The sequence below is a fragment of the Alligator sinensis genome, unplaced genomic scaffold (assembly GCF_000455745.1).
Source record: "Alligator sinensis unplaced genomic scaffold, ASM45574v1 scaffold324_1, whole genome shotgun sequence".
Taxonomy (NCBI): Eukaryota; Metazoa; Chordata; order Crocodylia; family Alligatoridae; genus Alligator; species Alligator sinensis.
Genome location: NW_005842188.1, coordinates 1,890,434 through 1,917,137, shown reverse-complemented (window position 1 = coordinate 1,917,137; position 26,704 = coordinate 1,890,434). Strand labels below are relative to the sequence as shown.

General features: G+C 46.5%; 1 protein-coding gene across 3 annotated transcripts in view; it reads left to right on the top strand.

Annotated features, from left to right (window-relative positions):
- LOC102388857 (serine/threonine-protein kinase Nek5) overlaps nucleotides 1-26,704 on the top strand; it is a 46,865-nt gene extending 20,161 nt beyond the window's left edge. For all 3 annotated transcript variants that reach the window (XM_025207198.1, XM_025207197.1, XM_025207199.1), the window contains 11 exons: nucleotides 201-267; nucleotides 592-711; nucleotides 3,986-4,069; nucleotides 4,174-4,278; nucleotides 7,511-7,591; nucleotides 8,966-9,031; nucleotides 10,608-10,731; nucleotides 17,898-18,029; nucleotides 19,412-19,552; nucleotides 24,366-24,480; nucleotides 25,276-26,704. In XM_025207198.1, the coding sequence (XP_025062983.1) occupies nucleotides 201-267; nucleotides 592-711; nucleotides 3,986-4,069; nucleotides 4,174-4,278; nucleotides 7,511-7,591; nucleotides 8,966-9,031; nucleotides 10,608-10,731; nucleotides 17,898-18,029; nucleotides 19,412-19,552; nucleotides 24,366-24,480; nucleotides 25,276-25,525 (1,285 nt within the window). In that variant the 3' untranslated portion in view covers nucleotides 25,526-26,704. The remainder of the gene's footprint in view (nucleotides 1-200; nucleotides 268-591; nucleotides 712-3,985; nucleotides 4,070-4,173; nucleotides 4,279-7,510; nucleotides 7,592-8,965; nucleotides 9,032-10,607; nucleotides 10,732-17,897; nucleotides 18,030-19,411; nucleotides 19,553-24,365; nucleotides 24,481-25,275) is intronic.

Genomic DNA, 26,704 nt, shown 5'->3' with positions numbered 1-26,704 from the left:
ATACTTAATTGCTGCAGTGTTATTGTTCTAGAAATACATTCTTTTTATATTTCACATAATGTAGTGAGTTTAGTTAATAACGTCTGATAAAGGAAGAAAGATGTAGGTGAGTGGGTGGCTATAGGGGACTTCCATGTAAATTATTTTGTTGAAAGTTGTTAACACAGATACCAGAGATGAATGGCATGGTTTTTTGTCAGGGTTGGAGAATATCTTCAAAGACGGCTTGAAGCCCAACAGTACAAGATGAAAGTGGAAAAACAATTGGTAAGTAAATACTGGATCAGAGAATAACATTCATATAATGGGAGGTGATGAAGCCCAAGAAAGTGAACCCAACCCTTTCTCATAGCAGAGTATAACCTTGGCAAGTAGAAAATCTGTTTCTGATATTTTTGTTGATTTACTTTTTCCAAAGTTGCTCAGAAGGTTTTATTTTTTTATTGTTAAAAAAATCTGACAGCGTAGAATGTTTCTACTTATTTTTTAATTTTTTTTATGGCCCTTTCAAGGTGAAAGAGTGAGGATGAATTGGGTGAACTTGCCAAATGGAAATTATTTTGCTCTGTGAATAATCTTGTACATTAATAGGGGCTGCGACCATCCTCTGCTGACATACATTACAACCAGATTCAGAAGCAGGAAAGGAAACAAGAATGCCTCAAAGACCATCAGCAGGACCTCGCTAGAAAAAACAAATTAAAGGAACAGGTAAAAGACATGCTGATCTTGGTTGGCCAGAGCTGTGTTGTTATACCAATTTGTAGTGGTATTTCTTTGTAAAAAGCCACATACATTCACATGCCCATAAGTATTAGCTAGATTTGTCTGCAGGTTATGTAGTACTGCTGCCAGGTTTGATAGGCTAGCAAGACAGAAAGATATGTAGGAGCCTGATCCTAATTCTCATGTCACTTCTATTGAACTAAGTGATGTCCAGGGATCCTGGTTTTCTCTGATTTAAAAAAATCCCCAATTTTCAGTTTAAAAAAAGTGGTTATTCACCACTAATATATGGTGTTTCATTTTAATCATAGAAAAATGTGGATTTGGGGTTACTTTTTTAAACCAAAAATTAGGGATGTTTTTAAGTCAGAAAAAACCAGGATCCCAGGTGATGTCACATCATTGTAAGAATAGTGTAAGAGAGAGTAGGTCCCCACTCTTACAAACCAAACTAGGTATTATTTTCGTATCTCTTAACTCAATTTTGCCCTGCCGTACAACGTAGAGGCACGTCTACATGAGATGCTTCATCGCAAGTACTAAATAACTGCCTCCAAGGAGCTGTACTGCTCCCTTACATATAGTTCTTTATGTGAGGGAGCAGTACACCTCCTTGGAGGCCAGCATTGACTCCAAAGAAGAGCGACTTGAAACCCTCTGGGTTAAACTACAGCAGAAGGTGGGGCCTGGTGAGAGAGACCGTAGGTGTATATTACAGACCACCAAACCAGGGGGAGGAGCTCGATCTGGTGTTTTCTCTAGAACTGGCAGAGGCTGTGCACGCACGGGATATGGTCATCATGAGTGACTTCAATTACCCAGACATCTCTTAGGAGAAACACTTGACTAAGTCGGATCGGTTGCATTGCTTCCTGACCTGTATCGAAGAGGTCTACCTGACTCGGGAAGTGCACGGGCCAACCATGCATGGGCCAACCACTAGACCAAGTGCTTGGTCCAGTGCTTTTTCAACATTTTTATCAGTGATTTGGACATGGGGGTGAAGAGCTCACTGGCCAAGTTTGTGGAAGAGCTCACTGGCCTGCATGCTGCATTGCGGCTGTGCGTATGCACGGCATTTATCAGGCAAATTATCGGCCGCATCAGGCCAATTTTCTTTATATTGGTGCTGATCTGATATCAGACCTCTAATTTTCCTCCTTTCTCCAGTTTCTAGTCCTCTGCCTCTGTTTCTCCCAATCTATTACCTCCCAGTCCAAGCCCCTAAATTCTTTCTTCTATCTTAGTCTCATTCTTTTCTTCTTCAGCTCCTTGTCCAAGTCTCCCCACAACCCCTCATGTCCTCATCTATTCTCAGTATTTCCCTCTTTGATTTTGAGTCCTAGTTTCTTTTGGCTCTTATTCCACTTCCTTGCCCTACCAGTCAGAGCTGCCCCTAGAGTTTTCAGTGTCATTTGCCTTGTCCAGTCAATTCCAGTCTTCCACGATGAGTCTCCACCCAACCTCTAGTCACAACTTCTTTCCTCCCCCAACTCCAGTCCCAGTCAACCAGATTCCTTGTCATACTTTATTTCTTTCTTTCTCCCAAGTCTGGTTCTTGTTCCTCCTGCCTTTGAATCATGTGCTTCCTCTTCCACACTGCCAGGGGAGCCATTGAGAGTCCAATAGTAGAACCTGACCCACAGCTTTTAGTTCTAATCCTGGAGTATATCCAGCCTCATTTAGCTATGAGTAGCAGTTACAGAAAAAAATCTTGTTTTGCCTGTGTAACCCCATTGTATGTGGAACACGCTTAATAGGAATGGCATGTGTGCAGTCTGGTCAGCACAAGACCTGTGAAGGGCTGGGGCATGCTTCCTGTGCTCAGAAGCTTTGGAGCCTTTAGCTGTTAAACTCCACAAAGTCAACTGTCCAGGTGCAAAGTTAGATTTTGTGAAGCCAAACTTAAATAGATTTCCATGATCAAAGCAAAGGGTATCTCTCTCACACAAGGGTTATTCCTTTTTCAGATTACAAGTCCTTACTCTGAAATGTTAATGTGGGTTACCCTACTGTCTCTACCCTGTTACCATGCTCCTGCCTAATAGCCAGCCTGTTTCTACCCTTGGTTCTCCCATCCCAGCTTGAGCCTTTACATTATAAAGTTCTGGTGGCAGAGCCCTGTTGGCTAGATGTGAAAAGATGAATGCAGCTTTGCCAGTAGACGGCAGCTCTTGCTAACAGAGTTTCTGCCATGTGGGAAAGCTGGTGTGGCTCTGGTACCAGAAAAACTGTCAGCAAAGGACTCTTTACACAAGGGTTCTCCATGGCTTTGGCTCTGTGACTGCAGTTAAAGCAGCAGCAGTCCCTGTAAAGCAGGTGTAGTCCTACAGCCAATGCCCAGCCAGTCCCTAGCTGTATTTTTGGATATGGCTGAACATGTTGTCTAAAACCTTGTAAACATTCTGCTGCAAACATCTGGCGTGGAAAATTTCAGCCAAAATTTGATTAAGGCAGGGCTGATCAACTGGTGGTCTGCAGGCCACATGTGGTCCCTGAAGGGGTAGCATGCAACCTGTGGGTTCCCACCTGCCCATCATTTCCCCTTCCCTTTTGCGCCTGTTGCGGTAGCTGGGAGGAGGCTGGAGTGCCAGAGCTGCATACTTGTCAAAGAAGGGAGATGGTTTGCACTACAGGTGGGTGGAGGGAGTGGGGCACATTGCTGCCTGTGCTGGGGCAGCCTGTGTGGTGCACACTGCTGGGAAAGGGGGATCTGGGCTCTGTGCAGTCCGGGGTGGGGGTGTTGGGCAGCCCAGCTCCCTCTGTCTGCCTGCTGCGTGTGCAGCAGCCCTCTCCCTTGTGGCTGTGCATGGGAAGCTGGGCCGCTTGCACTGGGGGGAAGGTGGGGAGCCTGCCCACATGGCACACATGGCTGGGAGATGGGGTGGCGCTGTGTGCACAATGGGGTGGGATTGGTCCATCCCCACGGTGCAGGTGGTTGGGAGGGGGTTGAAGCCAGACTGCTTGCACTGTGTGGGGGTAATGCTGGACAGCCCACATGGTGGAGGAGTAGGAGGGGTACCCACAGTGTGTGGCTCCTGGGTCTGTGGCATGTTGCCTCTGGCTGCCCAGAAGTTGGACTGCCTTGAACTAAGTTATAAGCAACTGAAAATAGGGTCTTGTAATGGAAAGTATCAGATAATCTTAATAATAGCTGGGGCTACCAGTCTGTTTATTAGTAGGCATATATTTGCATGTAATTAAAATTGTTTTGTCTAATAACAGAAATTCATATTCTAATTGAGGTGCTGTTTAACAGGAATACCTTCAGCAGTTGCAGAAAATTAGGCAACAATACCACAATGATGTAAAGGAACTTCAGTGTAGAGCAGGAGCCCCACAGGTAAGAAAACCCAGACACAGACAAAGTACTAGAAATGATCATTTGACATTAACATTCAATTTATGCAGTAACTAAAATGACTATTTTGCAAACATAACCATTAGGAGAATCAAAAAATACAAGACAAAACCTACCTTGTGAAAGAAGGTAAAGCTGGGAGCCAGTCTGATTCCAAAGAGACTCCAGCAAGAAGAGAAGAACCAGTCCAGGTACTAACAGTGAAGATGAACAGTGAATAAGGCATGTGTAAATAACTTAGATCTGATATTGATGCTTGTGCTATAGGTGAGAAACTCCCTGTGCTCTATTTATTTCAAAGGCTCCCTTTGTTTGGTCCTGGTTTGTTCCTATGATGTTGTCCTTCATGTATCTCTGTTATGACATGATTTTGCTTTAGTCTGTTTAATTTTCTTGGTTTACTGGTTAAACACAACAGATTGACTTTTATTAGTACATGTTTAGGATTGTGAATCCACAAAAGATGACAAAGCTGGTAGGGAAATACAAATCGCCCAAGCAAGGGACTAACATTAGAGGGATGAGGGTGAGGAGGGGAACGCAACTAGGTTACAGAAAATACAACGTTAGCCAACTAAGCCTGGTGTGGGGGAAGGGGGAGGGATGGGGTTTGCAACGCTGAGAGAGAAAGAAGATAGATACATACAAACCCGTTACAATGGTCCGCAATGGTGGAGGAAGTAGTTCAAAGAAAGTGTCTCAGTCCATGTAGAGTCTCATCGTGGGGGTCCTCTTCGGGTGGAGCGGGATTGTCCATTGCTGAAGAATCCTCTTGAAGTGAAGGTCCATCTGGTGCAGAGGTGGGGTTCAGGCGGTCCCCTCTGGGTCTGGTCCGGCGGCGGTTCATTTGGTGGAGTTGGAGTACTGGTGGTGGCCCGTGATGTGTTCCACATAGATGTCATGGGATCAACGGATGGTGTCAGACAACATGAGGCAGTGCATCAGCTTGGCGTAGCGGTGGGAGACGCGGCAGGCAGGCAGGATGCTCTAGTTACTGGGGTCCCAGGCTCTGAACGTTCCCCCGATGAGCATGTCAACCATCACATCATAGCCACGGCCCCTCAGGATGTCAGCCAGCGGGGCATACTTCCTGCTTGTGAGCCCGGGTGTCAGTGAAGGCTTGGTGCCAGTTCTCAAAGGGGATGGTTATGTCCATGATCACGACCTTCTTGGCCTCTTTGTTCATGATGATGATGTCAGGTCGTATCTGGCTCTCGCAGCCCGGGACAGTGCAGTTCATGGAGATCTCCCCCGCTGCGGCCGGGATGGCCCTCACCAGGCGGTCCTGGACAGCATTGTGGCAGAGCTGCCAGGCTCTGATGTGCGGCTTGCAGCTGCACAGCATGTGGGGGAGGGTCTCTGTCGCGTAGCTGCACCATTGGCACCTCTTGTCCCGGTGGCCGAAGCGGATGGCCCTGTTCAGAGGCAGGCAGTTTGAGGTGGGCGCGGTGGAGGAAACACCAGTCTGCGAAATGCGTGAAGCTCCCACTGGGCATGCAGTGGTTGCTGGAGTCCCACTTCAAGGTGACGTCGAAGACCTTGCCCTGGTTGGGTTTGGTCCTCAGGTCACCAGCGTACTTGTGGGGCATCACGGTGACGTGGTCAGCATGCAGGGCTGGTTGCAGGGAAACTCCCAGCTTCCAGCTCTCCTTGGTCCAGGTCCAGGTGCAGCCGATGTGTTTCCCAAGGCAGCGCGTGGCATTGTGGGCTTGGCTCCACAGCGAGGCAAAGTCCCCCCCGTCTCTGCTGAATTCGCCCTCCAGTGACCCAAACCTTTCACTTCACAGCTCCAGTGCTGTGGGGAACAAGATGTTTCATCCTTTTTGCCAGTGGTGTTCTACAGCAGCTAACTTATTTGCTGGAGATGAGGGTTGGGAAAAGGATTTGGACCACAGCAAAGAACCATGCATTGAAACAATGTTCAGAGTGAAACAGAATTAAAGTCAATTTGTTTAGCAGCACTTTAGCTTGCAAAGTGCAGCTCCAGTCATACAAAGCCTCCAATTTTAGGTGATTTGCTCTCTGAACAATCTATTTGTGTGTGTGTGTGTATATGAATGTATATGTTACACCCCAGGGAATTACGCAATTATGCGCTCATGTAGTTTTGCGCATAAAATGCATAACTGCACATAATTTTGCATAATTTAACTCAGGCGAGCGTTAGCTTCCACCTTTGTGGGGCTTATGGCACTCCAGCTGGGAGGAGGCGCTGGCAGTCATCCCACAAAAAGATATACAGGCTAACTCTTTTTTTAAATCAATCTCAATCTTTCTCGCTCTCGCTCTCTCTTTATCTCTCAAGCAACCTGCTTGTCAGAGCTGTTGTTACCTAATAGGACATGGGTGGGCAAAATATAGCCCATGGGGCTATCCAATTCCAAGCCATGATTTTGTTCTAAGAGGTTTCCTCATTACGTTAGAGACAATGATGTATGTTGAAATACTGAAACCACATTGCAGCTGAGACCTGATCGAGTGCCTATTGGTATCAGTGGCAGACATTCCATTGACTTCAGCAGAATGTAGATCGGACCTGTGCTAAACAGCTGGAGGAAGGGGACCTGCATACCTCTTGACTGGATAGACTGCAGGATGGGAATATCATAGGCTCAGCCAGTTTAGTGGAAGGCAAGGTTAAAACAGCATGGAAACTTACTTTCTCATGACATTTAATAGGAAAGGCCTGATAACACAGTGCTTGACCTCAGTTGAGTTCATGGACATCCTCCATCCACCTGAGAAATTGTTCCCACTTTTAATATTTAAAAATATTAAACTGTTTAAATTGTAATGACCTTTCATTAGGGAGATGATGATGTGCCTTCATGCATGGGACTCCTTAAAATATTGCATTGTTTTCATTTTCTTTGTTTGTTTGGCAGTTATCTAATAAAGACCTATGTCCTGGTTCCTGACCCAGGTGTAATTGAATAACTGTGAAGTGCTTCCAAGAGACAAGCTATTATGGGGAGTGATTAGTCGTTCAACAGTTAAGAGGGTTACTAACTTCCAATTTTTTATCATCTTCTAATATTGGAGGTAAACACCCTGAAATCTGTTGCACGTGATTCTCTTGGAGACAAGTGGGGTTTTTTTTTGGTTTGTTGTGAGTAATCTAGCAAAATATTGTTAAAGCTTGGCAGTTTGAAAAATCAGCCTTTTGCACTCTTTGGAAAGACTCCTAATTCATTTTGCCAAGTTAGCCAGCATTGTCACTTACTTTGCTGTTCAGTTCTAATTACTCGTGAGGCAATGAGTGGAATATTTCTACAGTGATGTGCTTGTAGGAAGTTAATGACCGTATTTTCTCTATAAGCCAGACATTTTATAGATACGTTATATCTAGTCTGGTTCTAAGGAGTGGTTGTATACTTATGCTTCTTGAATTTAGTATACAGTGTGTTGTTTTTTCTCATAAAGGACCTTGAACAGAACTTGAAACAAATCAGACTACAGAACTGGCAAGAGAGAAGAGTCCTGGAAAAGAAGCATAAAACAAAGGTAATTGAGGTCATTCCCTAACATTCTTTCCCTTGATCATTTTCCCCTGTTTGCTTCAAATGGTTCTATTACAAGGGTGGGCAATTATTTGGGCTGGAGGGCCACTTAGGGAGTGTTGGTGAGCTGTTGCAGGCTGAATCAGTACCCCTCTGCCTCCCCGGCCCGCAACAACTCATAAAAACTCCCTTAATGGCTCTCCATGGAGATGACCCAGGGTCTGGGTGAACAGGGCACACACTGCTGGGCATATAGGATAGGGCTGTGGGCAGGTGGGGAGCAGTATCTGGGAGTGGGATGGGCAGGGCTGGGGCTGGGATCACAGGACACTGACAGCACGGGGTGAAGTCCTGGGGCAGAGCCACAGTCTGTTCCCAGCATGCCCCTTCCTGCAGAACCGATGCCCATTATATGGACATGTGGGTAGTGGATCATGGCTCTGCCCTAGCTCTGGCCCCACACTATCACTGCCCTGTGATCCTGCTCTGTGACCCTGGCCCTAGCTTCAGCCCCACCCACCTGCCCTGCTCCTGGATGCCACTCCCTGCCTATCCGTGGCCCCATCCCATCTGCCTGGCCAAGCGCATCATGCCCATGTGGGCTCAGGCCAGTCTCCATAGAGACCCTGCCCACTCGCTCCACCCAATGCCCCTGGCAGTGGATGCAGGATGGATGGGCCGGGGTGCCTGGGCAATGGGGCTGGGTCCAGTGGCGACAGCAACACTGGCAGTGGTGGCTGGAAAGAAGTGGAGTCCAGCTGCTGTGCTACACCCAGGGGAAGCAGGACCAGCCACACATGCCACAGCCCAGGCTGCCCCCCATGTCTGGGCCAGATGGGGCTGAGGGACCCATTGTGGGCCAGATAAAATCACTTGGAGGGTCAAATCTGGCCTGTGGGCCATGTTTTGGCCACCCCCATCTTATTATGTCACAATAGCTCTGACAAGCAGGTTGCTTGATAGTGAACACCAAAGCTACTTTTATGGATTACTGGATAAGAGTTTCTTTGGGGTCATCAAGGAAAGGAACAGACTTACCCACAGGTTGAGAATACTCCTAAACTAGTGTTTCCCGAAGCGTGATCCAAATGCAGTCTGCAAGCCCCTTTTTGATGTGGTCAGCTACTCAGGGTTGCACCTTGGAAATGTTCCTTGTGTGGTGAAACTTTGGAAACCACTGTCCTGAACAGTGATAACATCTGCTCTTAGGCCTTGTCTATACTAGGCTACTTCTGCTGTCAGTATTTCTGGTGACAGGCAGCAGCTGCTACAGGGAAGCAGCCAGAGTTTGTTTATGTTCACATACTTGCAGTCCCTTTTAAGGTACATATATTTTGATAAAGTATTTTAATGGAGTCTGTGAATATTCTTTTCTTAGGGAGGAGTAAAGTTTGAAATTAATTTAGATGCATGTGTTCCTGAGGAAGACACCATGCAAGAAGAGGTATGTTGTAGTTACTTTAAAATACTTTTGTTTCAGTAGACTGAAGACATGATAGCAGCTCCACGATTTAAGTTGTAGTTAGGCTTCTATTCCTGTCTCGTTTCCTCTGTTGTTAGAATAAGTCCATTCTACCCGATACTGTATAATCTTTTACCAGAGTAAGATTCTTAGTGAGAAGTTTGATGGTAATGTACGATGCTTCCATGAGATAAGAAACAGTGAAAGTGGAAATTATATCACTTCTGTAAAAGTTTTTAGGAACATATCTAAACAGTGGATTTGTTTACAAACTACATATTTGTCTTGTAAATGACTTTAATAAAGGTACGTTTTAGAGTTAGTGGAAAATATTAATGGCTATTCCTGGAGTTATTACAATATATATGAATCTGTGGTTGTTCCATGGACTTCAAAAGTGCACTGCATTTCTGAAAAAAATTATATAAAAACTTTTCAGAAAAATTCCTGTCAGTTTACAAACTCAGTCCCTTTCATATTTATAAGCTCTGTAGAGAGAGACCCCCCCACAGGGTGTCAGTTATGTTCAGAGATTATAACTTCTGCAGAATCAAGGGGGAGCAGTGGGACCAAGAGCCCATCTAGTTAGACTGAATTTATAGAAGTGAACTGCACAAGCTCCAGGACTGTTCCTGATTGGTCTGTCATAATTCATTTTATTTTCACACTATGCACTGCCATGGCCCAGACTCCTGCAGGCTTTGTGAGCTTAACTGGAACAGAGAATCATTAGACCTGGTAAAAGAATGAAGCCTGTACAGCCTTGCAGAATTAGGGATGCACTCAGGACCATCTTACATAGCTTTGGTGGGGTCTTTACCAGAGCTACCATACATTTTGTGGTTCAGACAGCTCATGTTCACCAACCTAGGAGTTAAGCAATTTGAACAAGACATCCTACTGTTCCCTAGTTCAGCTACTTGATACTTTTTTTCTAAAACTCTGGTATAAAAATGCTCAGAATGCAAAAAAATGTTATATCCTTTTTTGTGGAGGGTTGAGCTGGCCTGTAGAGGAGGACAATAATCATTCTTCATCCTTTTCATGAAATAAATTCAAGAAAAATAATAATTAAAAGATGGGCCCAATTAATTCATTACTGCATTACTCCAGTTTTCTACCTGAGTGGCTCCATTTTTATTACAATGAAAGCTCGCCAGCACAAAAAAGGAATAAATCAGGTGCACTATGTTTGGAAGAAATTAGATGATCCTTTAGACAGCATAGGATTTTAATTTGTTAAAACCTGAACTTTTATAGCCATAAAGTCAAGATGTAGTTATGATCAATATCTATTAATTTAGGAGGTTACAGATATCTGTACTTTAAAAATCCTCAAATCTCAAAGGAAAACTCCTGTCCAAAACATTTCTCTTTATTTATTAGGGAGCCATCCACCAACTAGTCTTTTTACATGTCTGCAAAGCTTTATGAAAACCAATAACAAAGCTTGTTCTGCAACTCCTGCTGTAACATTTGTTACATTCTGAATGAGAAAAAAAATGGAAGTGATTAAATGTTGTTGTTCTGTTTCTTAGTAAATTCCATTTTGTTTTAGGAACCAGATAAACTTAATGAGACTCTAACTTTTGACGACAGTGAGAATCTTAAGGAGAAACTGGTGAATGTGTATGAAGATCACACAGACAGAGCTTTGGAAGAACTATGTTGTCAGGAAACAGGTATTTTATAGTGAAGGTTGGGTCAAGTGAATATCTTAATTTGAACATACAGGTTTCCCTTGCTTTATGCGGGTTCTGTATGTGCGAATTCACTCTTATGCAATGACCCTTTTATACCAATTTTTGTATATGCGAGGTAAATTCATTCTTATGCAATCGATGTGATGGAAGCCTGCAGTCAGTTGTGAGGTGCATTGTATGAGTGATGCACACCAAAATACAGTCTCCTGTGTGGATCTGTGCTCCTTACTCATTGTCCGAGACACATGTTTCTATCGTTGCCATCCTCATTATGATAGTACCCTGTGCTTGTGTGTACTGTCTGCTGCAGGTGAGTACTGAATTTGTCTTGTAAAAGTGGTAGAAATGGGCCTGGGGGTCAGTACAGTCAAGGTCTGGGAATGTATCCCTATTCATTACATTGTAAAGTGGGTTCCCTTTCTGCGAATTCGAGTTATGCACCTTTTTCTAGGAACACATGTACAGCATAAAGCGAGGGAAACCTGTACTATGTTCAGTCAGTGACTGCTACCATTTCATAGATATTAGGGCTGGAAGGGACCTTGGAAGATCATCGAGTCCAGCCCCCTGCCCAAGGGGTGGGAAGTCAGCTGGGGTCATAGGATCCCAGCAAGATAAGCATCCAAATTTCTCTTGAAGGTGTTTAGTAGAGGTGCTTGAACCACCTCCGATGGCAGGCTATTTCAGACCTTGAGGGCTCAGACAGTAAAGAAATTCTTCCTTATGTCCAGCCTGAAATGGTCTTGCAGGAGTTTATAACTATTCGACCTTGTCATCCCTTGGGGCGCTCTGGTGAACAATCGTTCCTCCAGATCCTGGTGAACATCCCTGATAAACTTACAGGTGGCCATCAGATCATCCTCAAGCCTGCACTTTTCCAGGCTAAGATCTGTTTTCCTGACCTCTGATCATGTGCGTGGCTCTTCTCTGGACTCTTTCAAGCTCCTCCGCATCATTTTTTAATTGTGGAGCCCAAAACTGGATGCAGTACTCCAGTTGCAGCCTCACCAAGGCCGAGTACAATGGGAGAATGATGTCCCGGGATTTGCTTGAGAAGCATCTGTGGATGCAAGCCAGCGTTTTGCTCGATTTACTAGCTGCAGCCTCACATTGAAGGCTCATGTTCATCTTGTGGTCAACCATGATCTCCCAAGTCCCTTTCATCCGTAGTGCAGTGTAGCACTGCCGAGCCTATAAGGATGCTTCAGGTTTTTCCTCCCAAGGTGGAGAACCTTGCATTTTACGGTGTTAAACACCATCAGGTTCTCGTCCACCCATTTCCTGAGGCTGTCAAGGTCAGCCTGGATCGCTCTCCTGTCCTCAGGTGTGGATGCTTTACCCCAGAGTTTGGTATCATTGGTGAACTTGGTCAGTCTGCTTCTGACTCCAGTGTCCACATCATTAATGAAGATGTTGAACAATATAGGTCCAAGGACGAGCCTTGGGGGACCCCACTGGTCACAGGGCACCGTGATGATTGACTTCTGTCAACCATCGCTCTCTGGGTCCGACCACGGAGCCAATTCCCCAGCCAGTGGATTGTGGTGGACCCAAGGCTGCAGTTGGCCAGTTTTGCCAAGAGGTGATCATGGGATACTATGATCTTGGCAGATTGAAGGCTTTTTTAAAGTCAAGGTATATGACATGAATCTCCTCTCCCTTATCCAGGCGATAGGTTACCTGGTCGTAAAAGGAAATAAGATTGGTCAAGCAAGACCTACCTGCAACAAACCTGTGCTGGCTAGCCCTCAGGATGTTACCGTTGGACAGTCTGTTAAGAATGGCCTCTTTAATAATTTTTTCTAAGACCTTGCCCAGGATAGAGTTCAGGCTGATGGGCTTGTAGTTTGCCGGATCCACTTTCCTCCCTTTCTTGAACCAGTTTATTTGATAGGATCCTGTTTTACAAGTTCTTGCTTCTGATTTCTGATACATCATAATTAACATTAGAATTGCACTAAAATCTATTTAGAAGGCAATTCAATTATTATTAATCTTTTTTTACTTTGTGTAGCAAGGGCCCAAGGTAACCCCTGTTACTTATATGGTGATATAAGCAACTGGGGGAGAGCTAAGAGCAGGTTCTGCAAAGTTGGAGAGAGCAGTTGCAGGGTTGTAGCAGAATTCCAGGATCCTGATAGTGATGATCAGGGATCTGGGTTTTCTGTTTCCCATGGAAAAACAGAGAAAACCACGAATTTCCTATTTTTATCAGAGAAAACATGGATTTTCCCTTTAAGAAGAGAACCCTGCGGATTTCCCCTGTTTGCAAAGAGCTCTGCAGGCTGGCAGAGTTCCAGCCTACAAGAGCTGTTTGCAAAAGGGGCGGGAAACCGTCAACCCTGCCTGGAGGGGAAGGGAGAGGGGAAAGGGCGGGGCCTGATGCTTGCATTTACCGAAAGCTACTTCAGGCTCACACTTCTTGCTGGAGATAAGTGGAGCTTGGGGGTTGCAGGGCATGGCTAGCGGGGAAGCTGGCTAGGGGCTGAGGGAGAGGGGAGGTTTGCAGCCAGCGGAGGGAGGGGGGTTGCAGCCTCCCTAGCTTCCTCAGCCAGCTTGGGCACTCTCTGGCCGGGAGGCGGGGTTTACAGCTGGCCAGGCACTCTGGCCGGGAGTGGGGAGACTGCAAGCCCCCCATCCCCCGGCTGGAGTGCCCAGCCAGCTGCAAACCCTGGGTCGCAAATGCTGCTCTCCCCACCCTGCTGCCCTCCTCCAGGCCCTTCGGAGAGCAGCGTGTGCAACTGGTGCGGCAGGGTTATGCATGAAAGCTGCCTGCCGCTGCAAGCTCCGCACTGCCCTGGCCATGCTTCCTCTGTGTGCATGGGGGCAGTGCAGGGTTGTGGTCCTCACTGCTGCCCCCGCCTGCAGAGGAAAGCAGCAGGGGAGGAGCCAGCTCCTGCTCCGGCTGTAGCAGCCGCTGCCTTCCACTGGGGGCAGGGGGCTGCGGACCTGGGTCCCTGGCCCCATAGCCATGGCAGCTAAGGGCCCCCTCCAGCAGGGCTGGGAGGTAGGGGCAGTGGGTGGAGGGCAAGTGGCACAAGCAGGGCTGTGGGGGGCATTTAATCTTAACCATGGATTTGGGGATTTTTATCAGAGAATTTGTGATTTTTTTTTTATCATGGAAAACCAGGATCCCTGGTGATGACTACCTCTGTGCCTGGTATGAGAATTAAAAATGCTTGTGATGGGAAGGGAGCAGAGCCTAGAGCTCTTTGAGCTTCATTCCTGGGCTGGGGACACATTTGAGCCCTGGACATGGAAGGGAAAAGAGTTCCCTGGGGAATGACCTAAAACGCTGCAGCTTAAGGTACCCACAGGTTACAGTTTATATTAAGTTGGTGGGATTTTGTTTGCATTTGTCACAAGGCATGGGAGTGGCTTATAGAGAGCATGGAGGCCACTTAGGGAGCCTGGCAGGGTGCTGGGTTTTATGGTGATACTAGCCAAATGCCTGTCAAGAATGACAGAGTGGGGGAGTGAGTGGGGATGGAGCCCCCTTGCCCCCCACATCTGGGCCCACTCCCCCCTTCCCTCCTGCCGCTTGGGGTCTGAGCCCATTCCCCCACTTCCCGCCACATAGGTGGAGGGAGAGGAGGAGCAGGCCCAGGCCCAATGTGGGGGAGGACTGGGCCCAAAGGTGGGGAGAAGCCAGGCCACAGCAGCAGGTGGTGGGGAGCAGCAGGCCTGGGCCAAAATCGGCAGTGGCAGGGGAACAGGAGGAGTGGGGGAGGGGCCGATGCGGGGGAGGGGGGATGGCGGAGCATTGGGCCTAGGCCCGACGTGGGGGAGGAGGCCTGCTCCTCAACTCCTCCAGTCGCTGCTGTGTTGGGCCACATCAGGCCAGGCCTGCTCCCCCCGACGGTGGCGGCAGTGGGGGAAGGGGAGGAGTAGGTCCAGTACCAATGTGGGGATGGACTGGGCCCAAGGCTGGGGAGAAGCCAGGCCGCTGTGACTGGGGGAGCAGTGGGCCCAGGCCGACTTGGTGGCGGTGGGGGGGAATGGGAGGAGCGGGCTTGGAGCTGATGCGAGGGAGGGGAGGTGGGGAAGGAGTGGGACTGGGCCCAAGCGGGGAAGGAGGCTCGCTCCTCCCCTCCTCCAGATGGTGCTACATCAGGCCGGGCCTGCTGGTTTGGCCTGGGCCCGCTGCTCTCCCCGCCACTGTGGCCCAGCTTCTCCCCACCCTCAGGCCCAGTCCTCCCTAGCACGGGGCCTGAGCCCACTCTCCCCTCCCTGCACCGCCGCTGCGGTGTGCCCGCACCAGGCCATGCAGCTGGTGACAAAAGAAGGGAGGAGGGGCGGGCCCGGGGCCATCGCTGGTGACCTCACCCCCCCTGACCCTGCTCCCCCCCATGCCACCACCACCACCTCCAAGAAGCAAGGGGTGTGCTTCCACTCTTCCATCCGCTCTGTTGCCCCTGCCTCCAGGGAGCAGGGCGGGGGGGGCGTCAAGGCCAGTGGCCCCATCCCCTCCATCTTCTGTGTCCTTGCCATCGTGGTGGCGCTCTACCATGCTGCCAGCTCCTGTTGGAATGCTTGTTCACACTCTGATTGGCTATTTGTCAGCCAAATAAAGCATTACAGACAGACAGACATAGGCTTTTATACTATTAGAATTAGCTCTGTAAAATCACAGGGTACCTAGCAAAGGGGCACTGAAGAGTTATGGACACTAGAGCTACCTAGAGAGGGCATTGTGTGCACTGTGTGAAATAGAGTGGACCTTGGGCAATTACACTTAAGGAGAGAGCTAGAACTGCTCCAGAGGGCACTCAGTAGGCGTGTCTACATGTGCAGTTAATTTGACCAAATAAATTCCAGAGCAGTTCATGCAGGAATTTATTGCTCCTGGGTGCTGCATTTACACATGCCCTAGCCAGCCCTATCAGTGTCTACACATGAGTTGTGGTGCACTAAATAACACTGCTGTAGAATAGTACTTGTGTTGACAAGTACTACCCTATGGCTGCATTTATTCATTTATTGCGGCTTAATAGGGCTGAATGTGTAGATGCTAAGACAGACAAGGTTCCTTGGGTGAATTTGATATCTTTTATTAGACCAACCCAAATGGTTGGAGAATAGTTATTAAGCAAGCTTTTGGGTTCAAAAACCCTTCGTCAGGCTCAGGAAGCTGCAGCAGTTGGTGTGTGCTCTTCCTGGATGGAATGAAAAGTAAAGAAGCCAGGGGCTGGGCTGGGCTGGGGAGTCAGTTGCCAGGCAGCTTATAATGTATCAAAAATCCAATGTCTATGTTTAGTCCCTGATCTCTAGTATCCAGCAGGTTGATAAAATGGAGCTCATAGGCTCGTCTCTGGGATGTGTTGTGTAAATTTCCCTTGAGGATCAGGACTGAGAGATTGGAGAGAGAGTGGCCCTCCTGTGAGAAATGTGCCCCCACAGGTAATTGGGTGTTTCTGTCTTTGATAGATTTCCGGTGTGCATTCATTCTGGTGCGCAGTTGTTGTCTGGTCTCTCCTACATATCTTCCATCAGGGCATTTGCTAAGACTATACTGAGAAGGAAATTGGTCAGTAAACAGCTCGTGTAGATGTGCTCAATGACTGATGGGCAGGGATCCTGGTTTTCTCTGATTAAAAAAAAAATCCCCAATTTTTTTAGTTTAAAAAAAGTAACCCCAAATCCACATTTTTCCATGATCAAAATGAAACACCACTATCTATATGGATATCTATATATAGTGGTGTTTCATTTGAATGAAATGAAATTTTAATGAAATGAAACACTACTAATGATGTTATCCGACACCTTACAAACTGGCATGGCTCTATTAACCAGCATGCCAGTTTGTAATGTAAAAGTGAAACCGGAAGCACCCACTGTGGCAGTTTTGCCGAGCCTCCGCGGCCTGGGGCAAAGCAGCCTGCATGGGGCCCTCTTCCCTGGCCCCCGGCACACTGATGCAGTGGGAGGGGTGGTGGTGCACCGGATGTGGTGTTTTATTTTAATCATGGAAAATGTGGATTTTGGGTTACTTTTTTTAAGCCGAAAATTGGGGATTTTTTTATCAGAGAAAACCAGGATCCCTGGCGATGGGGTAGCCTGCCTGGGATAGGCAGAGTGTGAGCAAGCACATCTGCTGTATAGAGCAGTGGGTAGGCAAGCATACCCAGGGGAAAGGCCAGTCTGAGCCACACTTACTGTAGAGGAGCGGAAAGCCAAGACTGAGCTAAGCACATTACAGATTAAGTTTCCAAGAGAGGCAGCTGAAGGCTTGAAAGGGGGAAGACTGCCAGAGAGTCCTGATTAGGCCTTAAGAGAGAGTGGATCTGGGAGGCCAGCATGCGGCTGTTGATGGGGTTTGCTAGGACAAATGTGTATTGGGCCAGAATGGCAGCCCTATGATGAGAGGAATGGAAATAAACACCTAGGTGTTACTCCAGTGATGGAGCACAGCCTCCCAAATTGTGATAAAACTTTGTATCAAAGGCATGGCAGCCGGGATAAAGGGGGAGGTAGCAGAAAGGCCAGAGTGCACAACAGGTAAACTTGACTGCCCATGGCCACCAAGCTCAGGGGGTCCTAGCTCCGCACCTGGTACAGCCATGGTTCTAACCTTCTTAACTTCAAAGCAGCCCTCCATGTTTCTAAGATGCTGGTTGAGATTCACTGAGCTAGCTAGCATTTGACTTCAGAAGTTATGAAGGGCAGCCTTGAGGCTAAACACGTTACAAAACTGATCTAGCTGGTGCCATAGGAGGGTGGTGGGGTAAGAGCTCACCTTGCTGTGCCCTGCTCCTTCCAACATCTGCCACCACTTCCCACTCTAGGCCCGTTCATGAGGGGGCAAGGGTGGCCCCTGTGACTCGGGGAAAGTGGGGGGTTGAGATGAGTTGAGCTGAAAAGCATGGTCTGCCTGCAGCAGAGCATGCTGGTCAGAATGTGACAGCTGGCAGTGCAGATGTGCTGCAGGTTGGGGGAGGGCAGTAGCAGGAGCAGTTCTCAGAGGAGCAGCTAGAAACACCACTGGTTTGCAGCACACTGCAGCAGGGATGGGGAGCTAATGGTGCAGGGAGGTGAGTGCTTTAGTCCTTATACACTAGCTAGGTGCTGCAGCACCCGTCAAGGGATCTCGCAGTGTGCCATAGAACCCCAGTTGAGAATCACTGTGCTACATTTTCCCTTAGATGCTGATGTGGTAGATAATTTCCTGGAAAACAGAAAACAATGGCAAGCTGAAGTCCCACAGACTCTTCTGAATTTTTTAGCTGACGCCGATGTCACATCTGTCTGCCCTACCATGGATGGAGATGAACTTGGTATGAACTTGTTCTTATTGCTTACTACATGAATACAAACACCAATTAAATTCTGTCAGTGGGTTATGGGCACTTAGGATGGTGCTTGATTTGGGAGTTTCCCCAACGTGCCTTGAATCTGACATGTTTGATTGGAATAACGGCAGTTATCACATCTTAAATCAAAGGATGCAATAATCTTCCATTCATGCTAACGTGTCAAGCATTTTGTGCCTCTCACAAAGAAACCCAAAAGCATTTCACATCTCTCATCAATATTTAACTAATGCTGCAATCATGAAATAGATTGGGGCTTGCTCTACATACGTGTACAAAGCTGGGAAAGGGGGCCAGAAGCTGTCTCCTCCTCCTTTGAATATGTGCTCAAAAGAGCTTGAATTTTTGCAGTGCCCCCATTAGTTCAGGCACAACTGAAAGCAGTTTCTAGGTGAATGAAGTTCTGGGCTCCAGTTGCTTGTACTTACTTGTGAGTGAAAATTCTGTGGGCACCATTGGCTGTTGAGATCAGTCCCAGCTGAAAAAAAAAAAGGTCTACATGTTTTCCTGGAAGGACTGCTTCTATCATAGCCTTAACAATTTTCCTCTTCCTTTACCTCCAAGCTCCACATTTAAAAGATTTACCTCATACCTACCATTCCCTCAACCAAGGCAAATTTGTACCAGATTTCCATTAGAGCCTGTTAATCTGTAGTTGTTTAGAGCAGTGGCCCTGCAGGCCAGATCAGTCCCAGGGGCCTGGAACTGCCACCTCCAACTTCTTGCATGCTGGGATTGGTTCCTGGCAGCTCAGTGCTACCACCTATCACCAGGATTGGGTCCAGGGTGCCCAGCACCACCCCTCCTGCTGGAATCAGGTCCCAGCACTGTCCTTCCCCACCCAGATTGGTTTCTGGGGGCCTGGAGCCACCCCTTCCCATGCCAGGATTGAGGCTTGGTGGGCCACCACTGCCCCTTCCTGCTGCTAGGATTGACTGCACCCTCCCCTCCCACCTGCCAGGTTTGGGTCCAGAGGGGACAGCACTGCTTCTAAACTGGGCATTGCTACCTCTAGGTAAAACTGCTCCATGCGCATGCTACACAACTTTCCTGGCAAGGGCTTTGGCATGCATGCACTCTTGCTTCATTAGAGCTTTATGAAAACCCTAAAGCAGAAAAGTAGGCATTCCTTACAGTATCAGTCTGATCAAATACTTCAGAGAAACAAACAATCCTTAAAAAGGAAAAATCTCAGAAGGAAAATGGCTTGAAGTTACTGAGAGCCAAGGAAATGATATACTCCCATATAAAAATGAAAGACGCGTTGAGACTGGCAGACAGAATGATGATGCCAGATCAGTCATGGCTTACTGAATACAATGACCTTCAGTATCTCCTATTTCAAGCTGGACAGATTATTGTCATGCCTGAAGAAACCCCAGAAAGCAGGAAGCAATGGAATCAAGAAGCACCAGGGACTCTACTGAATATATTAGCAGCAGCAGAGCTGTCTGAGGACTCCTTTATCCGGACTGAAGGGGAATTTGGTAAATGTTTGCTTTGTGAATTAGAGGAATTGTCCTAAGAATTTTCTAAAAAAAAAAAAAGAATGATAATTAGTGTATATTTATGTCATAATGATATGCATAAGACTTTCAGCATATCCATAAAGAATTTTTCTTTGGTACATTATCCATCTGACAGGTGACTTGTGAACTGAACACAAACGTTTAATCAGCTGCAATGATACAAGAGGCAGTCAAAAATACACCCCCCCCCAAAATTGGTGTCATGTTGAAATATATTTCATTGTAGCCTGTTGTCACCGATCACTGGATCTACATAGTCTTCCTGCTTGTTGATTAACATCTGTCCACATTTCATTAAGTCTTTCATTCTAGGTCTACGTCACAGAATCCTTAGATGCAGGGGTAGCAGTGGATGTAGTCTTTCTGGACTTTAGGAAGGCCTTCGACACTGTCTCTCACCTCATTCTCATTAAAAAACTAGGGGACTGTAGCGTCGACACCTACACAGTCAAATGGGTCACTAACTGCCTGGAGGGCCACACCCAGAGAGTGGTGGTGGACGGGTCTTATTTGACCTGGAGGGATGTGGACAGTGGGGTTCCCCAGGGCTCGGTCCTCGGGCCTGCACTGTTCAACATCTTCATCAGTGACTTGGACGAGGGGGTGAAAAGCACCCTGTTCAAATTTGCAGCCGACACTAAGATGTGGGGGGAAGTGGACACGCTAGAAGGGAGGAATAGGCTGCAATCGGACCTAGACAGGTTACAGGGGTGGGCCGATGAGAACAGGATGGGTTTTCAACACTGACAAGTGCAAGGTGCTGCACCTGGGGAGGAAGAACCAGCAGCAAACCTACAGGCTGGGGAACTTCCTTCTCGTCAGTGCAGAGGCAGAAACGGATCTTGGAGTTGTTATTGATGCCAAAATGAACATGGGCCGACAGTGTGGGGATGCGGTCAGGAAGGCCAACTGTACCTTGTCGTGCATCTCAAGCAGGTCCAAGGAGGTGATCCTCCCCCTCCATGCGACACTGGTCAGGCCGCAGTTGGAGTACTGTGTCCAGTTCTGGGTGATGCACTTCAGGAGGGAGGTGGACAACATGGAGTGGGTCCAGAGGAGGGCCACTCACATGATCAGAGGTCAGCATGGCAGGCCCTACGAGGAGAGGTTAAGGGACCTGAACCTGTTCAGCCTCCACAAGAGAAGGCTGAGAGGGGATCTATTGGCTGTTTACAAACTAGTCAGAGGGGACCAGCAAGCATTGGGGGAGTCCCTGTACCCCCGAGCACTGCTAGGAGTGACTAGAAATAACGGCCGCAAGCTGGCAGAGGGTAGATTCAGGCTAGACATCAAGAGGCACTACTTCACTGTCAGGGCGGCTAGGATCTGGAACCAACTTCCAAGAGAAGTGGTGCTGGCTCCTACCCTGGGGGTCTTTAAGAGGAGGCTAGATGAAGACCTTGCTGGGGTCGTTTGACCCCAGTACTCTTTCCTGCCATGGCAGGGGATTGAACTTGATCTGCTTGGGTCCCTTCCGACCCTACCAACTATGAAACTAGGTGAAAAGGTGACTTGGGCTGTTCATGAAGCCATGATAGTTCTACATCTCCCACCTCATCTTTGAACATGAATCTTCCTCTTACGACTTCCTTTAGAGGATGTAGCAGGTCACTTGGAGCCCTATGTTTTCTGCAAGGCAATGAGAAAAGACCTCAAATTTAAGGTTTCTGATGGTTACTTAGGGTCATGCAAGCAGAATGTGGAGGAGCTTTGCAATGGAGGGACAGTTAAAATGGTTGGCTTCATATTCTTGCTGAGCAAATTGCAATTGGTCTCAAGTTCTAGGCAAAACAGAAGTGCTCACAGCACAATTCTGACAGATTCCAATGAATCTGCTAAGTACCTTGTCACAACAAGGACACAAGAAAAGAAAGGAAAGGAAAGGAAGTGGACCCCTTGCTTAAGAAGTCAGCCACACAGTTGCCTTTGATACCTCAGAAAACCAATAGAAAGATTTCAATGCATTCAGTCCCTCTGCCAACCACAACAAAAATAGAATAGAACTGTTCCTTGATGCAATCAAGATTCTAGCTGCCATTTTTGTAACTGCTGGAGCCAACTGAGATGGGAGTAAAGCTCATAATCACAGTCTTCCTGGTACTAACATTCAAGCTAGAGATGGCATATATATCTAGCTAAATTATTGCTATATATTGCTAGCTAAATTGCAGCCACAGATAACCTTTTTTTGACCAGTGTATTATAATTGACCTCCTTTCTTTCAACTTTTAATAGATAAATAGTATTTTAGAGATGAAACTTTAGATAGGACACCAGGTGAAAACATTCAATGGCAGATGAAATACTGTCTCTTCACAAAACCAATATAGCTGAATGGAAAGGAATTGATTTGATATACTTGGCAGATTTTCTTAATTATGGGATAAGGACTGGTCAAGCTGGGAAATGCAGCCACTAGTATTAAAAATAATGATCTCTGGCAATCGATGTTTTATCAAAGTATTTTCCAAAGTTTTGAGAAAATTTGATCTACATTACAAACAGAAACCTGTTTTTTCCATATGCTAATATAAATTGCTGTATATTTTTTGTAGCATAACAACAGCTGACTTTAGGCCCCTACCATGCTGTATCACAGATTTCTGACATCAGATTTAAACCCTTAATAATTCATATAGCAGCATTGTGATGCACTACTTAAAAAAATCATTACATTTAAAAATATCTAAATTTTGACAACATGCATTTTAAAGGGTGACTAAAATACAAACTCCTATTCAAAGTAATGCTTTTGTAAAAATACTTTAGGGCATTGAAAATAAATAAGTTTTGTGTGCACAACTGTAAATGTCAAAACCCAGCAATTGAAATAGATTATAAGAAAAATTTATTCAGTTAAATAACCAAAGAACTTTGATTGTACATCTTTTAATGTGAATATTCATTCTTGGCCTGTCAAGCTATTTTGGAGCAACCCTGTCCTACAAGATTTCATAGATTTCATAGACATTAGGGCTGGAAGGGACCTCGGAAGATCATCGAGTCCAGCCCCCTGCCCAAGGGCAGGAAGTCAGCTGGGGTCATAGGATCCCAGCAAGATATAAGCATCCAGTTTCATCTTGAAGGTGTTCAATGACGGCACTTGAACCACCTCCGGTGGCAGACTGTTCCAGACCTTGGGGGCTCGGACAGTAAAGAAATTCTTCCTTATGTCCAGCCTGAAACGATCTTGAAGTAGTTTGTGACCATTCGCCCTCGTCATCCCTTGGGGCGCTCTGGTGAACAAACGTTCCCCTAGATACTGGTGGTCACCCCTGATAAACTTGGAGGTGGCCATCAGATCACCCCTGAGCCTGCGCTTTTTCAGACTAAAGAGCCCCAGGGCTCTCAGCCTGTCATCGTAGGGTCTGCTTCCCTGACCTCTGATCATGCGCGTGGCTCTTCTCTGGACTCTCTCAAGCTTCTCCACATCCTTTTTGAATGGTGGAGCCCAAAACTGGACTCAGTACTCCAGCTGCGGCCTCACTAAGGCCGAGGACAGGGGGAGAATGACGTCCCGGGATTTGCTGGAGAAGCATCTATGGAGGCAAGCCAGCGTTTTGGTCGCTTTACTAGCCGCCGCATTGCATTGCAGGCTCATGTTCAGAATGTGACTCCCTCACCATAGTTTGGTTTAAGTGTCTTAGAAGTATAAGACCTCACTACTGAAACTAGGCAGGCCGTGAAACTAATGCTCATAGGATAACAACCATACCCAATTTATCAATTTAAATCAGCTAAAACAATATTTTGAGCACACACTTACAACTTTTTTCTTCCAGCCTGCTTACATGTGAGTTACTCAAATGATCAGATTAACTTCCATCAAATCATTTGGAGTCAGGTCTCTAAATCAGGGGTTTTTAACCTTTTTTTAACAAATGTACCCCTTCTGGTAGCAGCTGGACGCAGGGTGGTCCTTGCATGTGGCGGCTGCCACTGCCACCTACTGCTGCGCCCTGCTTTCCCACAGCTGGTCGCATGTGCGGCTCTGTGGGCTGCTGATGGGCCTCGTGCATGGCCAATTGTGCACTGCCTGTCAGCAACCTGCAGAGCTGCTGGCTGAGCAGCGCCTTTGTGGTCTGCAGAGGGATACCGCTGCCCTCACCCCCCCGGCCCTGCTCCTGGGAGGTGGCAATGCGGGGTGGTGGGTGGCAATTGCCACGTGTGAGCGCTCCCGCCCCACATCTGTTTGCGGATGGGCACTGCTGCCCTCGCGCCCCCACCCTCCCGCTCTATCCCCATCTGCCTGCATGTACCCCGTCACCTTTCCAAATACCCCTAGGGGTATGAGTACCCCCAGTTGACAACCCCTGCTCTAAATAACACTAGAGCAAGCAGCTTTTTCATATTTCAGTATCCACTTAGCTTTCAGATTTCTGTTCCCTTCTACTTTCAAACATAGTTTGGTAAAGAAGAATATACATAGTGAGTTACTGGGCATGTCTACACATTCAATTAACGTGCTTTTGATAATGCTCATTAAAGCTAGTACCTCCATTGTGAGGTACTAGAAAAATGTGCATTAATTTATTTTGATGTGCTATAGCTAAAGAGCACCATTTTTGTGACGCTTTAATGCGCATTAAAATAGCCTACTGCACGTTAAAGCTCATGTGTAGATGTGCCCACTGATATTTAAATTTTTCTGTGAACAAGAGCAGTGGCAATCAATGAAGTACATTATGTTTTAAAGAAATTATTTTCAAGATTTTCTGTACTGGCTATAATTCACCTACATATAAAGGTACAGTTTCTCCTCCCTCTCTAGAAAGACCATTAACATCTTGGTTGCCAAAAGAGGATAAGGAAGATGACTCAGAAACAGGCTCTTCTATTGATGTTGACGAAGACAGACTGCAGCCAAGATCAGATGATGATGACACGTAAGTTAGTGACATTGATAAGGTGCCTTCAGTCATGTTATTCCAGCATAGAAAATAATTGTATCAAATGTAGTTTCCTTCTTTTATGAGAATCTGTCTCACAGGCAGCTTTTGCCCTTGTCCCTTATAACATGAAAGTAAACAGAGACTCTTCTTAGCTAGCACCCTGTATTTTTAAACTTATCAATATTGCTTTTTAATTCTCTAGTTAAATTTATTCGTGAAAACCTGCCACTCCTGCTGTCTTTTACACTATTAGTAAACAAAAATACTGATACAAAAGTGATATAATACAGGCTGATTGACTCCCAGGGCATTGACAGACATGAACCCCCCTTCCCCTAGCATTTTACTAAAAGAGGCAGCATGTTAGTTGACCCGTCTCCCCAGTATCTGTATAGATCTAAAGCTGATTCAATTATCTATTAGACAGAAATGCAAAAAAGCCCCACTTAAGTGTGTGATATATACAGATGTTGAGTGATCCAGGTCAAACTAATATGATGCCTCTTCTGGGCATGTGCTGCACTCTGTGTGGAGGTACACTGAGCTGCAGGTAAAACACTGGAGTTTTTTTTTCCTACATCTGTAAGCAGCCCCAATGCTTTACAAGTAAGAGTAGTGGGGCTTAATCTAACAATGGCACAAAGACAGGGAAACACTTAAATCTCAGACCCAGCTTTTATCCTTCTCACAAAACAATTTAAATGAAAACCACGTGGCCTCAGAAACTAGAACAGCATGCAGCAAGGATACAGGTAACTGATATTGGTGTCTCTGTTCCTATAAATGTAGTAACTTTGAAGAATCAGAGGATGAATTAAGGGAAGAGCTGGTGGAATCCCTGGAAAAAGTAGTAACTTCACCAGCAGAGGAAGTTAAAGAAGTTCCAGTACATTCAACAAATGAAGACAAACCAGAAGAAAAAGAAAGCCTAGCAAGTGAAACACCTGGAAGCTCTGATGAGGTTTTAGACAATTACCCTGATCCATCTACTGCTACTGTATACAACAAAGAAGATGGAGACAAGGCAGGAATCAGCTAAAACAGATGGGTAATTGCTGCTTCAGGACTTCAGTTAAGTTACTGGGCATTACAGGTACCAAGATTTCAACAAGTGCCTAATGTTAAACTCCCAAATAAGTTGTCTACTCAACAACTGCTGAACACCCATTGGAAGCAAATGAAATCTAGGAGGTGTTCTGCACTTTTGAAAAAGTCGGGCCATTTGTTCAAGAAACTCAACTCATTCTTTTAAAATCTTGGCCTAGACTGATAGGCAATTCCTGCTTAGCTCTTCTAGGTTGCCTCTCTGGCATCTCTGCCAAGCCTTCTAGTACATTTCTGAATATGTACCGCCTTCTTTTGAACTTTCATGAAAGAATAGCGTCCTTGTTAGGACACTCCTATTTCCTTATCTTAAAACCCATCTGTTGAGAGGTTTCTGAGTCATCATCAGGAATCCTGGTTTTTGCTGATAAATCCTCCTCCCCACCCCAATTTTCAGATTAAAAAAAAAGTAACTCCAAATCCATATTTTTCTTTGATCAAAATGGAATATTTATGTAAGTGGCGCTTTATTTTAATCATGAAAAAATGTGGATTTAGGTTACTTTTTTAAATCTGAAAATTGGGGATTTAAAAAAAAATCAGAGAAAACCAGGATCCCTGCTTATCATGCTCATCCAATATAGATTGCAACTCATGCCCTTAAGTCCTTATCTAGGCAGAAATTTATATTTTGACATGCCCTGCTCTCAGTCCATGTAGATTTACTATGACTAAAGTGTAGGGGTGCACTGATAGAGATTTTTAGGCCGATACCAATGGCCGATTTTTAACGAGCCATATTGGCCAATACCAATCCAATTGTCGATATGCAGCTGGGCAGTGTTGAGAGCAGCCGGGTCCAGCCGGTAAGTCTGTTGCAGGGAAAGGGAAGGGGAGGGAAGGGACGTGGGGATGGCAGATAGGTCTTGGTGGTGAGGGAGGGAGTAGGGCTGGGGCAGGGGCTACCCAGCCAGTGTGGGGCATAGGATGAAGCTGCAAGTGGCTTGTCCAGGGGGCGTGGGGTGGGAGGGATGGCCCCTGCTGCTGCACACACCATGGGGGGGCGTGTGCCCCTAGATTTGTGTGCAGGGCAAAGGGGCCTCTATCTGTTCTCCCCACGCCCCTTCCTCCACAACACGCTTACCAACTGGACCTGGCTGCTCTTCTGGCTATG